This window comes from Perca flavescens, chromosome 1 (assembly GCF_004354835.1).
Source record: "Perca flavescens isolate YP-PL-M2 chromosome 1, PFLA_1.0, whole genome shotgun sequence".
Classification (NCBI taxonomy): domain Eukaryota; kingdom Metazoa; phylum Chordata; class Actinopteri; order Perciformes; family Percidae; genus Perca; species Perca flavescens.
Window position 1 is genome coordinate 6,916,159 of NC_041331.1, and position 16,879 is coordinate 6,933,037.

Here is a 16,879-nt window from a genome sequence, read left to right on the forward strand (position 1 = left end):
TCAAAAACTGTCCCAATCACCCTTAAATTATCCTACATTTCCAGGATAAATCAAAACAATAAATGCGTGTTCACCTAAGTCATAATCAAGACTCCATAAAAGCGACATGTGACAATATTTGATTTGACAATATGAAATTATGGCAGAATTATGGCAGAACATTTAACAACATTTAACAACCCCACCACTACTAAGTTAGAAGATGGGTTTGGATGGAACTTTGTTCTGTACATATCCAAACAGGTTAAAGTTGGACCATTTACACAACCAAGTGTTCAGACTAGAGCATATATCTCTGAACTTTCCGATCACTGTCGTCAAGGTGGGCTCCATCCCGGAAAGTGGTAGTAAAACTAGGAAAGAGTGCAAAGAAAGTCATAAATGACAACTTATCTTGTGTTTTTCTCACACTCAATACTCTCAATACACCCACAGCTGCTTTTACAAATAGGTAGGAACAAGGGAAATGCACTGTCATGTTTATAACCGGAAAGCTAAGTGTCTTGTTAATGTAGCCTACATTGTATGTATTAATACAGCAATATTCCCTAACATTCCTTGGAAAGGAAAAGATTTAAAAAAATCTTCAATTTTCTTATGACTGTAGTTCTGATCATCTAAATCTGCAGTCAAGGATCCGAGTGAAAGTGAAGGCACATAAAACAGCACAGTGTGTGCACTGTAGGCAGCTTTACGAACAAACAAATGGCATTAAAATCCATTCAAAATGGGGACATTTGTGCTTTTGTCCACACTTGCCATCAGAAATCCATCTCAGCGAGACTACTGACTGGGGTATAAAGCAATGAACGAGGTCCTCTCCCCTCCACAGACATACCTGTCTAAAACCAAACCCAACAACAACAAAGACAATACCACCAAGAGTCTCTCCTGTCCTTCCCCATCTGTGGCAGCGGCCTCAGCCTCCAACCAGCCTCCGCCCGCCAACATTACCATTGGAGCTGGGAGGCCAGTGAAAGGCTCGGAGCCTCCTAACAGGATTAAGGGGGGACCTGGTGAGGTGCTGCTCCTGCTTGGTGTAACTCACTCTGATGGGATTTCCATTTGTCTGGCCTGGCCCTTACTTTCCCCCTGCGTCTAATCCCTCACTATTCTCACTGCCGTTCCGTGCGTCCGTCAGCCACGCTAATCTGCTTTAAGGGGAGAAGCTTGCACACACAGACTCTGATAAACAGAGGGGGAACGGGCTGCTGTCCACTGTACGGGAGCACACAGCATCACACGGTGTTTGTGGATACCAAGCTGCTGGTAAGACATGCTGTTAGAAATGGACGTGTTACTTTTGTACAAGGTGTTGTTTGAAAGCCTATTGGCTTAGCTGTCATTAGCTGCACTGTATGCGTGATAGGCTCTGTCTGCAGCCGTTCACCGCTGTGTTTATGGGTGTCACTGCGTCACTGCTGGGGCTTCTGTGTTTGTGGAGAACTCCAGCTTGTCATGAACCGAGTCTGATATCATGCATGCTTATTTCAAACAGAGTGGCCTGTAGGTTGAGCCTCTCAACACTATTGAAGTGAAAAGAGAGAACAAACTCTAGTACAAATGTTATGAGTTGGAGTCACATGTCCATTGCATTAGACAGGTAAGTACATTTACAGTTCAAATCTGCATTGTAAAAACTAATTTTCTTAAAAAATAGATGAAATTTGCCAATGCAGTGAGAACATTCCATTGTATTTTCAAGAATTTTCCATAAATGGCTGTATATATATATATATATATATATATATATATATATATATATATATATATATATATATATATATATATATATATATATATATAGTTTTATATTGCTAAGTGTACTTTCATTTGGTCTAACTAAATAAGATTTTAAAGCTGCATGAATTGATTTTTTTGTCAACTTGGGGCAGCTGAACAAGCTGAAATATTTTTTCTTATAAAGTTAATGCTTGCAAACAGTTGCCTATGAACACAGCAAGCTGACACAGAGCAACATGAGCATTCATTTGGAGTTGTGTTAGAGTCTGTTTTTTGGTCTCCACCAACTCCTGTTTCTCCACTACTGACAGTTAAAATAATACCGTAAAGTTACGGGCGTAAAAACTAAATAATTAGTTACAGTAGTTAGGCTGAGGGTTGTTAACTTTGTCTGTCTGCTTGTTTGGTTCTAGCATGTAGTTGGTTATTTGGAGCTTTCACTGAAGTGATGTCGATGAGAGCAGTCAGTAAATGGAGTAGTACAATGTTTTCCTCTAAAGTACACAGAAATTCAGAAGTATACAGTTGGGTTGGTTTGTAGGCCTTCTGTGAGTTATTTTGGGGGTCACTGGTTCTGGAGCAATACAGGAGGCCAAGCAATCAGCCCGTTCTGCTCTAGTCTGTCAAATCCCAATTACAAATCTGTCTGCTACCCAAGGACCCCAAAACTGATACAAATTAGACCACGGACCCCCATTTGATTAGACTTTCTCCCAGGGTCCCCCATCTGATAGATATTTGTGCTTTTAGATGTTTTATAAATATAAGTGTTGGAAACCCCCTGAGCCAAATAAGCACACATTGTGTCATTGTGTTACTTGAAATGATTCCCCCTTTTTTGTTGGGACCCCTAGAACCCCCCCAGGGACCCCTCCGGACCCCACTTTGGGAACCACTGCTACATAACACCACAGAGTTTGACCCTTACTGTAGATGAATTACAGCATTGTTTTTGAAAATTAATATTTATTAATATATTAATAAATTATATATATTTATATTTATAATTATATATATTAATTAATTAAAAATTAAAAGTTGTTGGTCCCTGTATCAAACTCTGTTAGGCCCATTGCGGAATTGTTAGGTTTATACTTTTGTGAAAAATATATAGTATTTTTCTGCATCCATTCAGTAAATGTGTAATAGTCTCTGAAGTGTTGGCTGTTGCCATAGCACATGATGATTGCTATGATAAAAGGAGAAACAGTGTGTATATAGCGTACCTGTCTGTGTCACTGTCTGCTAACAGATGTGATGCTCCTGGCATGAGTGAATGGCCCCTTACATAGCAGACATGACATCAGAGGAACCCCTGGGCCCGTGGGTGCCCAGCCCTGTCGGGGAGGTCAAGGTACTGCCTGAAGACGGGCTGGAGGAGCAACTCAACAGCTGCAACCAAGAAGTAATGCACTATCACACATGTGACATGGCCACTGAGGAATGTGCAGCAATCCCTGACAGGTAACACAAAAATCTGATCTCTTCTGTCCAGCTGTTTGATAGGAAGAGGAACTGCATGCACAATACCTATGTGAAAGTATGTTTGCTTTCTGTCTTAAGGGTTCAGGATGCATTAATTAAGGTTATTCAAAGTGTCCAGTGGCGGTTCTAGGGGGGCATATAAACGTTCGCCACACGACCGACCAGTGATGCCTAATCTCCCTAATCCGACCACTTTTTTCAGTAACGAGTAATCTAACTATTTCCAAACCAGTATTCAGATTAAAGTTACTTATCCAAGTCACTGTGCGTTACTATTTTTGTCATTTTCCTTAGTAAAACTATATATATTTGCTTTCTTCTTGCGTCTCGGGGAGTGAAGTCACGTATGCGACAAGTCATGTTTTCAGCATGTGGACAGTTCACGTGTACCACGCAGCGACACAAACGTAAACAACAATGGAGGGAGGAGAGAGATGCGCGTTTTCTAGCTGGAAATACAGTCACTATTTTGAGTTTGTGTCAGCTAAAGACAGCAATATTAAGGTTTGTTGTACACTCTGTGCTGGTGGCGACAAAGTGCTATCTAGCTACAAAAACACGACGTCAAATTTGAAGAAAAATTTGGAGTTGCAGCACTACAGTCAAACTTACAGAGCAAGTCCCAGCAGGTGGTGCGAAGCTGAGAGAAGGAGGTCCAAAAGCTGGACTTCAGTGCAAAACCAGTAAGTGGGTGAGAGTTGAAGAAGTTGATCAGGCAGTATGTTGTAGAGGAAATGCTGCCCTTAAACACGGTTGACTCGCTGTCTTTCGTGCCATAATAAACCCGATCCCTACTACTGGCAATGCCGAGCTACCTCACAGTAAACCGGTTGCCATTTTTATATTGAGGCTGCAGGGGTGTTGTCGGCAGTTGCTGAATGTAACTAATAAAGTAACTTGTAATCTAACTTTGTTACTGTTAAAATCAAGTAATCTGTAAAGTAAGTAAATTACTTTTAAAATTAAGTAATCTGGAAAGTAACTAAGTTACTTTTTCAAAGTAACTGTGGCAACACTGCGACCAACCAATCAGCATTGGTTTTGAGGCGGGTTTAGGTGTGACGCAACGAGAAGCGACTGTTCAGTCTAAACAACATGGCAGCTTCCACGGATGAGATGAGCGTAGCTATCGCGCAAGTTTTATCCGAATTAGAAAGTATTCCTTCATTGAAAGAAGAGCAAAAGACGGCACTGGAGGCTTTTCTCTGAGGAAAAGATGTTTTTGCTCTTCTCCCAACTGGTTTCGGCCAGAGTTTGATCTGATTGGTTGATTTGGCCCGTCTATCACCAGCATAGGTGGTGATAGACAGATGGTTTATCCAATCAGCTAACCAGTATTTTCGCCCCTTCTCAAAAGTTCTCCAACGGAAAGTTCCCAGATGGATATGCCGAGCAAATGCGAAGCAATCCATCTGGCGGAGTCAGGTTAACCTTTATCCCCAAAGAGGGGATATTATCCATGTGCATTGATAAATAAATTGTAGGTTAACACTTTTGCCAGACCATCCACACGCTGCAGAGCGGAGGAGGGTCTGGCTAGTCCACATTAGAGTCCGGATCGGGCCGAATTTTTCTGTCCGAGGCCGGCCCGCGTCCAACAGAGCCGTGACCAAACCCGGTCCGAGCCAGACAGGTATTAAGAAATTTGTGTCCGAGCCCGACCCGAGCCCGACACAGTTAAAATCTCATTTTTTTCCCTCATACTAATGACACATGTAGGCTACGTTTGTTTGTGTGGAAAGCCCGCTTTTGTTAAGCAACTGTAGGAAGGCATTCGGAAATGTCAACAGATGAGCGCATCAGCGAACACGGGGCAACGAGCGCACATTAATAAGCTGTTGCCTTATCGCGCTGATGTGACCGAGCACGACCCGACCCCGACCATAATTTCTAAATATCTGTCCGAACCCGGCCCGGCCCGTCGGGTACCGTCGGGACCCGTCGGGACCCGTCGGGTACCGTCGGGACCCGTCGGCCTCGGGTCGGGTATCCATGCCTTAGTCCACATAGCATTCCGGGATGGGAGAAAAACGTGCTCTGGTTTATTGGAGTTTCTTTAAACCAATCACAATCGTCATGGGCGGCGCTAAGCTCAGCACGGAGCCGCTGTAAAAAAAGTTGTGTGAGAGAAATCTCAGATTGGACAGATCATCTAGGTAGCTGTCTGAATTTACCCTGCAGAGATCTGAGGAGCAGTTAACCATAGTCCTCATAAATACACTAGAGTTTAGAATTTCAACACAAAGAAATAGGAAGGAAACGGGCATACATGTATCCGGCAAAATTTCCTGAGGCACCGGAGCAATCCCGGAAGTGGAACGCCAAGGACATAAACTAGTTAACACTGAATGAGTATTCTTGTGTTTATTGTATTGTTAGTCTTAGAACCAAACCTATGGAGGGTTGGTGGTATGTAACACCTGGGCTTAATATATTTGGTACCCCTAAAAATCGCATGTGGCCCCAGCCTGGCCCCTCCATAAATGGTCTAGAATGGGCACTGAAAGTGTGGTTCGACATGGATCATAAACCCCTGAAAAAATCAAAAACATACATTCATGAATGTGGATCATATGCCCCCCAGGCAAACAATCCTCACTTTCCTCCATTAATGACTAGATCAGGCATGCGCGTTTTCTAGCTGGAAATACAGTCACTACTTTGAGTTTGTGTCAGCTAAGGACGGCAATATTAAGGTTCGTTGTACACTCTGTGCTGGTGACGACAAAGTGCTATCTAGCTACATGTGGCCCCAGCCTGGCCCCTCCATAAATGGTCTAGAATGGGCACTGAAAGTGTTGTTCGACATGGATCATAAACCCCTGAAAAAATCTAAAACATATATTCATGAATGTGGATCATATGCCCCCCAGGCAAACAATCCTCACTTTCCTCCATTAATGACTAGATCAGGCATTTTCAGATTGGATTGGAGCTGGTTTATGCAATTACTTTTATAAATTTGTTTGTAATGGCACCTTAAAGTCATTTCAACAAAGTTAAACGGAATATGGTAAGGCTCATTTTTAAATTATCTTCCAATGTTAGGAACAACTTGGAAGATCTGTTTTGTCCTGAAAAATTTTTCAGGACAAAACAGATCTGCCAAAAGAGAATCATATCTATGATAACCTGATGGCTTTATATAAATTACATACAGATAGTCATAGATTAACTTGGCAGCAGGATTTGGGTATTCATATCAATGCAGAGGATTGGAATTTGGCATGTGTTACTGCTGTTACAAACGTAGCTCAAATTAATAGGAATAATAAGATGGGGTGCGGATATATGGAAGGGGTCAGTGGTATAATGCATGTACAGATGAATGAAAGTGTGTGTGCGCGCGAGTGATTTCCGATTTTCAGTAGCATGAAATGAAATTTAACACCTGACTGCAGGAGCAAATATTATCCAGCATGTTCCCTGCTTTGTGCTGAATGTAAACAGCACAGAAACATAAATTCACCTAATGTGGAGGTTGAGTCTAATATCTCTTATATATTAATACTTAGAGTGTGATTGAATCCACTTCAGTAAACCTTAGGTTTTTATTCCCTGGATAGTCCCTGGACCCTAAATTACAGAGTTACAATTTTTTCATGTTGAAATGTGGCAACAGTGCATCTCTATTTAGGACAGGATTCATTTAGTGTATTGCATAGAAGACAGGCTCATTGTGACTAAAAAAGATTTTGATTTGTAGATCTGTAGTTAAAAGGGTTCTCAAAAGTTATGATCTCAGGGCTGTCTGAGAGCATAAAATAAGTGACTGTTAACACTTAACTATTGTAAACTTTAAGATTTGTATATACATAGGATAAATAAAAATAAAAAAAATACATACATGTACATGGCCGTGTGTGTGTGTGTGTGTGTGTGTGTGTGTGTGTGTGTGTGTGTTCTCATCTTCTGCCATTGTATATTGTTAGTATTGTGATTTTGTCTTGTTAAAGAGGGTCCTATTTCCACTTGAAGAAACACTTAGAGCCATGGATGTGTTATCTTCCACTCAGTGGAAAAAAATATATTTAGAAAGGCCAGTGGACAGTGCATGCTCCACCAGCTGTAAAACTGAAAATACAGAAAATGTAGATGTTACACTTTGTAAATGTTAAAATACAATCACAGCATGATGCAGAGAGCGGAAACAATACATAACAGCAAACTGCTGACAGCAAAACATAGTCTGCACAAATTCTATGCAGGTAGCAAAACCACCCTGTGGTCGATTAGCTTGGTGCCGTTTAGCTTTAGCCTACAACAAGCTAGTTTTAATTATTAGATAAGCATTTGCATACATTACCCAAATAACACAAAACTACAAGAAAAACAAAGAAATGTACTTTCAACCATACAGTATATTTTTCAAAGCAAAATAAATGGTGAAGAAAAGAACTGAACAAACTGAAAAAACTACAGCAACGGGACTAAACTTAAACCCAAATAGGAAAAACCACTAATAACACAACCACCACTAGGTGGCTACAATGTCCACCAACAGTGGGCAGCACAAGGCGTCTCACAGAGCTAGTGAGGTAAATGTTTACTCTCCTCTAGTCTATATCGCTGACGTTCATTTCAGGGATTGCCGCCGGAAATTCAACCGAATGTCCCCTCGGCCCCCCGAATGGCCAGTTGTTCCTCACCTTCCTCTTTCTTTGTGTTGGAATTCTAAACTCTGGTAGATTTCTGAGGACTATGGTTAACTGCTCCTCATCTCTGCAGGGTAAATGCAGATAGCTAGCTAGACTATGTGTCCAATCTGAGTTTTCTGTTGCACGACTAAAACTATGAACGTACACGTTCCACCAAAACAAGTTCCTTCCCGAGGCTATTTTGCAGCGGCACCGTGGCTCCGTCAGGGGCTAAGCACCGCCCAAGACGATTGTGATTGGCTTAAAGAAATGCTAATAAGCCAGAGCACGTTTTTCTCCCATCCCGGAATGTTGTGTGGACTAGCCAGACCTTCCTCCGCATGCAAGACTAACTCTCCTTTAATCGTGCATTGCCAGCTCTATCTCCACAGCACTGTGCACAATCGTCTTGGGTGGCTCTAAGCGCCGGACGCAGGTACGGTGCCTCTGCAAAATAGCCTCGGGAAGGAAAGCTCTGGAATTTGAATGGCTGTCGAGTGTGTGATGAGAAGTTTTCCTAAAAAAAGATAAATATAATTTGATTGTAGCATAACAGTTTGTAGCATGAATAACAGTTTGATCTAGCTTGGAGGATGTTTCCCAAATCAACCAGAGTTTTAAATGCCAAAAAGAAAGCGGAAAGTGAGGGACATACGGCAGAACCTCCAGCGGCACCGGAACAATCCCGTGAATGAAATCGCGTCGACATAGACTCTCCTCTGACATGACTGTTGTCTCTCTGTGTTCCAGTCTGTGCAGCGACGAGCCGTTTTGTAGGATCTGCCATGAAGGCAGGGCCTCAGGGGAGCTGCTGTCCCCCTGCGAGTGCTGCGGTAGCCTGGCCATGGTGCACCGCACATGCCTGGAGCACTGGCTCACCGCCTCCAACAGCAGCCACTGTGAACTCTGCCATCACCAGTTTGCACTGGAGCGCCTGCCAAAACCTCTTACTGAGGTAGGTCCTCGCAATACACAGCATGGTCACGCAGCCCATTCAACACACTGCTTCCACATCGGTTTTATTTTTCCAGGCTTTGATATATCCGTCTATGGAGATCTTTGAGATTTCTACCTCCACCCAATATCTGAAAACCTGGACATATAAAACCAAAACTATTTGTATGGCTTGATACCACTAGAGCTAAGTGAGAAAATATATTTGCTATTTGGGCAAGACAGCTAAAGTGGTGTACTCTCCTCATGCGTACCTTAAGATGTATAGAAAATCCCCTTAGCAGATTGAAAAACACTGATGATACATGATGTTGACTCTCTAGTTTGCTTTGGGTATATACATGCAGTGGATACATTTGATGTTTTTTATCACCTATGAAAAAAGGGAGGGTCTGTCATACTCAGCTCTACCCTGCTAACACTCATTGAGAAATATCTATATGTCGGATGGGCCAATAAAATACACAAAGGTAATTTGGACAGCACTCCAATAATACTTTTATTGGCAGGATGTCCTTCTTTAGCTTGTTTCATAGGCAATCTCCATTAAATCCACTAAAATGTATGTAAAAGCCCTGACTGACTGAATGACACTGTCCTCAACTGTACATTAGTACAGTTTTCAAGCCACTGTGAATAGTAAAATTTAATGACAGGCACCTGTAGATTTGCTGTTGCTTATTCTATTTCTCCTCAAATTAAAGTTCAATTTAATTTTCTTTATAGCGTTGAATCATGACAGAAGTTATTTCAGGACAGGTTAAAGATAGAGTAGGTCTAGACCAGGGGTCACCAACGCGGTGCCCGCGGGCACCAGGTAGCCCCCAAGGACCACATGAGTAGCCCTCAGGCCTGTTCTAAAAATGAAATTGAATATTGATATCATCAGTTTCCCACCTTGTTAAGTCATTGTTGATAATTATTGTGAGAAATCATTAACATGATCAGTGTCTTCACATAGATGAGTATCATTAATTATTAATAATCATATATAACTATCACTAATCATTAATAATAATATATAACTAAAGGTAGGGCTGGGCGATATGGACCGAAAGTCATATCCCGATATATTTTGGCTTAATATCAATATACGATATATATCCCGATATTTTTTCCGCAAAGTGAGAGCAAATGTTCAGTCAAAGCCAAATATGACATGTCACAAGTAGTTTCATAGAAACCGGCTATTTCAGTGAACAGTTGCAAAATCAAAATGAATAAATAATAAAACAGGTTTCTTCACCTGGTTCAATGCTCAGCTGTTCAAATAACAATAAAATGTAAACATAAATTCTGATTAACCCTTGTGTTGTCTTCCCGTCAATATTTTTGACGCCTTTTTTTCAGTTTGTTTTAGTTTTTTCCAACATTTTAAATTGTTAAATTTTTCTTCTACACATTTTCAGCGCTTATTTCTACGTCCCATATTTTCTAATATAGGGCTGGGCGATATAGAGAAAATCAGATATCACGATATTCTTGACCAAATACCTCGATATCGATATTGCGGCGATATATTCTAGAGTTGACAGTTGGTGCTCTCGCAAAATATCTTCACGCTTAGATTTAAGATAAATAATCATTAATAATAAAACAGCTAGAACAGTCTGGTAAGTTCAGAAAAGTCCATCACTTCACTGTAACGCAGCCTTTAAAACCAGTAAAAAAGACACTTATGTCATATCACGATATTACGATATTCAAAATCTAAGACGATATCTAGTCTCATATCACGATATCGATATTAACATCGCTATATCGCCCAGCCCTAACTAAAGGCAAACTGAGCACATTTGTTATTTCAGAAGAGTGTATCAAACTGGTAGCCCTTCGTATGACTCAGTACCCATGAAGTAGCTCTCAGTTTAGAAAAGGTTGGTGACCCCTGGTCTAGACCAAAGTCTAAAAGTTACAGACCCCAACAATTACCCCCAAGAGCAATTGCACTCATTGCAACAGCAGTAAAGAAAAGCTTTTATTTAACAGGCAGAAACCTCAGACAGAACATGTCTCATAGCAGTGGGTAAAATGGAATGACATGATGAACAGTGTCAATTTTAGTAACAGTAAAGATAATAGAACTATGACGAATTATAATAGCAGGACCAGGGCAGCAGCCGCAGCCACGATCCGGGGTGCCACCGCAATCCAAACAAATTGTGAGGCAAAAAGCACAAGCACGAGAGAAAGTCAAGGCCAGAATTCTGATGTGTTAGCCATGCTGAAAATGCAGGCAGTCTAAACTTTAATCTGAGCCTTAGATTTCCCTTTTTTTTTTACAATATTCACTGAAGTATGCACTCGAATGAAAAGTCTTTCCTTTTATTCAGTTAAGGAAGACCTTTGTAGAAAGTATTTCTCTTTCTTGCCAAGAGTGAGATAAGAATATTTGTATCGGTTCATCATGTCTGGGATCTCATCTCACTCTCACAAAACAAATTAGCGTATTTTACAAAATACTGAACTATTGGAGCCTGTTGGCGAGTTACTGCCTTCACGTTGGAGGACCTACTGCCATTAGCTAGAGCACTTGCACCCCTAAAGCCACTTAGCCTGAGAGCCAGATTAGATCGCGTTTCCTCCCCATGTTGCTCTGCGGAGCACAGCGCAGGCCAGTGTATTAGTGGCCTCGGCGTCTCCCTGTTGCATGTGTGCTCACAGCCAGTAATCTGCTGATTAAGCACCAGGTTCTCCACCAGGTTAAGCTACACAGTGAACGTCATAAGCCTGCTGTCGGGCAACGCTGGACGCATGCGCACACATGCACAGAAACACAGGTTCAATACTTTACATTAGTAACGTAGTACAGTTTGTGTGTGACATCACTGTCACACATTGCTATTCAAAGTGTCTATTGTTGTTTTTGCAAAGAATTGAACAGAGTTACAAATTGACAAGGTTGATAATAAAAGCGAAGAAGTTTTGTGATAAATGTTCCATGGCTAATCCACCCAGTACACAGATATTGTGCTAGTCCCACCCACCCCAGCTCCCACGCACTTCACACTACATCTTTACACTCTCACACAGCTTGGGATAGGCAGACATACACTCACAAGCGCTTTAAACGTTGTATAAAAATAAACTGACAGGTTCATGGTGTACCATATTGGATAATTTTCCTCTAGATCGTGTTGGCTTGGTAGTGACTAAGTAAACTGGCATTAAACACTAAAGAAGTTATACATTTGTCTAACATTAAAATGGAACACAGTTTAATATTGTCATATGTATTTATATTAATGCATATGATAGTAGTAGTAGTAGTAGTAGTAGTAGTGTGATAGCATTTCTGTACTAGATATTTTAGGGGTGTTATATTCATTATTACCAATACTACTACTAACTGCATGCAACAGTTGACAGGATCCATCCTTCAGCTCCACCTGCTGGCCAAATGCTTTACTTCTCCCCACTATGTCTTCAGTTTTCCATCCATATTTCAGTAAAAACAGCCCGACCCACACCACGCCGACCAACATGACCTTAGGTTGAGCTGTTTTGATGTGCTTCTGACCAGCCTCCTCCGACCCCCCTACCCCCCTTACCCCTTCCCAGTGGCTGTGCGCTCCATCCGTGCAGCAGCAGCGGAGGACGCTGTGTGGCGATGCGGTGTGCTTCCTGTTCATCACGCCGCTGGCCAGCCTGTCAGGATGGCTGTGTGTCCAGGGAGCCATGGACCTGTACTACACCAACGCCATGGAGGCCCTGGGGCTGCTGGTCCTCACGCTGGCCCTCTTCACCATATACGTCTTCTGGACCATGGTACGCTCAGGGTCTGTAACTTCTCACTCAGACAGTACATATGATCTTTATCCAACCATGGGTACAACGTCAACAATGAGCTGAAAGACGTTCAAATGCACTCTAGAGCTGAGGGGAACTGCAAACCCGTTCACTTTATTTTTAATTTGGTTTTAATTTAGCAGTTTTAAAAGGCAGCGTTGGTCAGTGTAACGCTTATCAGTTCAATTTTCACAACGGACATTTGGAAAAACAGAAAAATGGGTTCCAATATCCAATTTGTAATTTTTTTCGACCTTGACAAATAAAAAAATTTGATCTTTAACCTGTTTTTCCAATTTTCTGTTTTTGTTCAGAGGATCAGAAATTTTGAAAATTACAAAATTGCGTCTGGGCTCCAATTATTCAATACTGCAATGGTATTCTCTCCCTCGTTCCACCTAACTACACCCCGCTCCCCACTCGAAACCATCAGTTGCAAGCACCTCTGACCCCAAAGTCTATCAGTTTTTCATTTTGGTCCATATGCTGTTAATGACCTGCATATTCCGCAAAGTAGAAGAACCATTGCAGTATTGAATAAGTGGAGCTCAGACGCAATTTTGTAATTTTCTCAATTTCTGATCTTCTGAATAAAAAATAGAAAATTGGAAAAACAGGTCCAATCAAATTTTTTAATTTGTCAAGGTGGAAAAAAATGAAAAATTTGATATTTTAACCCATTTTTCGGTTTTTCCAAATGTCCGTTTGTGCTTAGAAAATTGAACTGATAAGCGTTATACTGACCAGGGTTGATAACTTTTTCAAATATACACATTTTTTTAATACAGTATATTCATTGAAATGGTCTTCCCAGCCAGTCAGCAATAAGTAACTTCTGTGCTCTGAAAAAGGAGCGAATAAGTTCCGTCATCGGTAACTGCTGTAATCCTGTAAAAACGGCCACCAATCACTGCCTCGCGGTCGGTTTGGAAAGAACCAATGAAATTCCTCCTTGCCCCGCTGAGCGTACTCTACCCCTCCCGTGTGAGAGCCTGAGCTCAATGCTCGTCGTCACTGCATTGCTAACAGTGGTCATGTTTGCTTTAACATCCGGTATGTTAATATTAGGTGTCTGCTTACCGGTGAATGAGACAGGAAGTTAAGCTGCATTTTCTCCGCTCTGCTCTGAAGAAGCGTTGCTCATGCATGTCTGTGTGTGGGCAGGGGGAGGGGTTGGACAGAGCCCTGAGGAGATGAGCTCTACTTTCCAATCTTGCTAGCTTTTCAACATTACCAACCCTGACTTTAACTACGGACATTTTTTAAAGGGCTGTAGTCAATATTCAGGAAAAAAGGGGTCTGGGATTGCCTTCACATAGCTTTCATAGACTGTACCCGGTAACACTTTACTTGAAGGGATCTACATAAGAGTGACATGACATGACTGTGTCATGACACATGAACCCTAACCCTAACTTGTCATGACAAAAACTGAAAGACACTAAAAGAAGTGTTATGTCATAAATGTATAGGACGTTCTTATGTAGATCCCTTCAAGTAAAGTGTAACCCTGTACCCCACGCCTCCGGAGTCTGATACCAACGTACAAGGCACTCACACGCACGTGCGGCCGGATCGGCTATCCGAACAAAGAACAGAGCTCAGATTACAACACACGCAGAGGGAGTGGGGCTTTATTCGCTGCTCAGGATGCCATTACTCCACTATCTTTTTACATAGACAATATTTGTTTGCTGCTATATTAATGTGCTGAATATCGAATATAGGCCCTTTAAATCAATCCGTTAAATAATTTGTTAGAGGTTACATCCAAAACTGTAAACTATTTTTGAGAGTAAAAGTGCGAGATTGACAGCCATTTGACAAAATAATAGCTTAGCTCAGTGTCAATTTACCAGCTTTTTCCAGAATTTCAACAAGGTCTTCATCAGAGACTGGAGTTTGCTCAGCTGATCTAATACCCCTCTTCCACTGGCCAAATACCATTAACATCTGGCTTTTGTTTGCATTGGGAAATGTTGCAATCAGCATTCTCTCCTGGAACAAAAAAAAAAAAACTTATTTTCAAATCTATTTTTTCAAGGCAAGTCATTAAAAACAGGTTCTTATTTGCAATGGCGGCCTGACAAGTAGCAAACCCACCAAGAGGAAGGAAATAAAATACATTAGACATACATATACACTCTGCTGTAGGCTCCGGTCTGCAGTGATGGAAACAGGACACCTGTGTAGATACTCATTTTCTGCCATTTTCCGGTGCAATGCCATTGTCGTAACTTATGTCATCTTGGCCACAAATTCCGTCCATCTCCACCCGAGCAGTGCTTGAACGTCAAATTAGTTGGCACTTAGTTTGAAAGCGTAGCGGGAAGCTCGTTTGGTCTGCTTTTGGTGCGCATCCGAGTGCAAGTGCTGCATTCAGACCTGCCCAAACGAAACGCACCAACTGTGCGATCCCTAATTGTTTAAGTGAAGATATCAAGTGTATGTACAGCAGAGTTTGCGAGTTTTTTTTTGCTCTGCATCGAAAAGCTGTAGCAGGAAAAGTTAACCACCATCTTCCGGCGCATTTGTCATGCCGAACAGAAAAAAAAAAAAAAAAAAACACTGGTATCACTGGCAATGGCAAAGGAGCCTATTGGCTATCTTTAGCATGCTTACCAGTTCAAAAAACCTGCATATACACGGTAAGCTTTGTTAGAAAAAGGGTATAAGTGTGGACCTATGTATGGAACTTTGGTCACATAACATGCTACTGTATCTGGCCTTTGACCGCTGTTCTGAAACATCATGCTTATTTGTCCCGCAGGTCTCTGTGCGCTACCACATGCATCTGTTCCAGACATGGAAGAAGACGGACCAGAGAGTGCGACTGCAGATTCCCTTGCCCCCCCATACCACACCAACCCAACAGACCCTGTCCATAAACCTCCTCAGCAAAGCCCCCAACAAAGAGACTATGGTGTAGTAGACTACAGTCTACATTACTGAACATACCTCAGATAGAAGGGAAGAGGGGAACCAAACTCAGGACATGCCCCAATCCCTACATAACAGCAGGGTTAAAGCCAGGGTCGGAAGACTCCTTCAAGAGCTGGAGGACTGTTACACCAGCCTCTGGAACCTTTTCTGGAACAATTGAGTCAAAGGAGCAAAGACTAACCGAGACTCCTCGCAACATTCGACTCGTCTTACAGCGATAAAATGTCACATTGTCCCTAAAATCAGAAGAGTCAGTCTAGCAACGGTGGACATGTTCGGTATCTCCTACAGTCTAACAGTGACAATCAGTATCATCGTTTCCTGAAGACAACGAAGCGTCCTGGACTTATGACAATCCAGTTGTTCTTCCTCCTTGTGGAATAAGCTCATGAAGACAAATCTGTTGCAACTTGGCACTTCTAATATCTACAAAGCGAGTGTGTTTAACTTCTAATTAGAAGAACTAAAGTCCAGCTTTGTAGCTCTTCAGCTGTTCGGATTTGAATCATACTATCACAAACTTTTAAATTAGGCTTTGCTCATTATTCATGACACAGCTGATCGTAGCGTTTATACGGCGTTCCATTTACCTCAGAAGTCGGAAATGGTTAGGACATCACGCCCGAGCTGACCGCAGTTACAACTAGAGATGGTCCCATATCATTTTTTGTGTATCGGCCAATACTGAATATCGATTCGATATACCAGTATGGATGGGATATGATTTCTATAAATTTTTTTGTACAGTCTGGCTCAGGTTAAAGCTTTTGTGAAACAGGAACAAACAATGAATGCCGTAGACGTCCAGTTTGACAGTCAGTCATAGCACAAATTACGGGTTATCAGATTGATGCATAGAGATCCAGAGTTCCAATACTGATACCAGCATTTTAGGTAGTATCGGAGGCTTTTCCAATACTGGTATTGGTACCTCTCTAATTACAAGTCGGAAAAACGGGGGTAAGGGGTACTCCAGCCCGGTTAGCCATGGTCAGCAATTCCAGTTGATAGCAACGCACTACGCTGTACTGTGTGCATTTAAACCCCATAGCGACATGCCCACAGAAGCTGGACAGGACTGTGTGTACGACTGATTTAATGAGACAGAAGTGCTCAAAAACTGTATACAACTACAGCTTTTACTACTGTTAAAGCTCAGAGCAGCCATGTTGGATGGTGGTGGCGGAGTTGGTGAAGTTCTCCCTACTTTCCCCAGAGTCTAGAGCGATGCAATGAAGTCCTTCCAGAAACCGTGTCCCTTATATCCACTGATCTCATTGTGACGTTTCATTGGAACTACTTTCTGAAGTAGTGCCTATGAAAATTAG

At 41.8% G+C, this 16,879-nt stretch overlaps 1 protein-coding gene across 1 annotated transcript; it reads left to right on the forward strand.

The window, feature by feature from the left end:
* Nucleotides 1-805: 805 nt before the first annotated feature.
* Nucleotides 806-15,537, forward strand: marchf3 (membrane associated ring-CH-type finger 3). The gene is made up of 5 exons (XM_028576795.1): nucleotides 806-1,016; nucleotides 3,036-3,207; nucleotides 8,616-8,820; nucleotides 12,381-12,587; nucleotides 15,379-15,537. The coding sequence occupies exons 1-5, from the start codon at nucleotides 806-808 to the stop codon at nucleotides 15,535-15,537; spliced, it is 954 nt and encodes a 317-aa protein (XP_028432596.1).
* The last annotated feature ends 1,342 nt before the right edge of the window (nucleotides 15,538-16,879 follow it).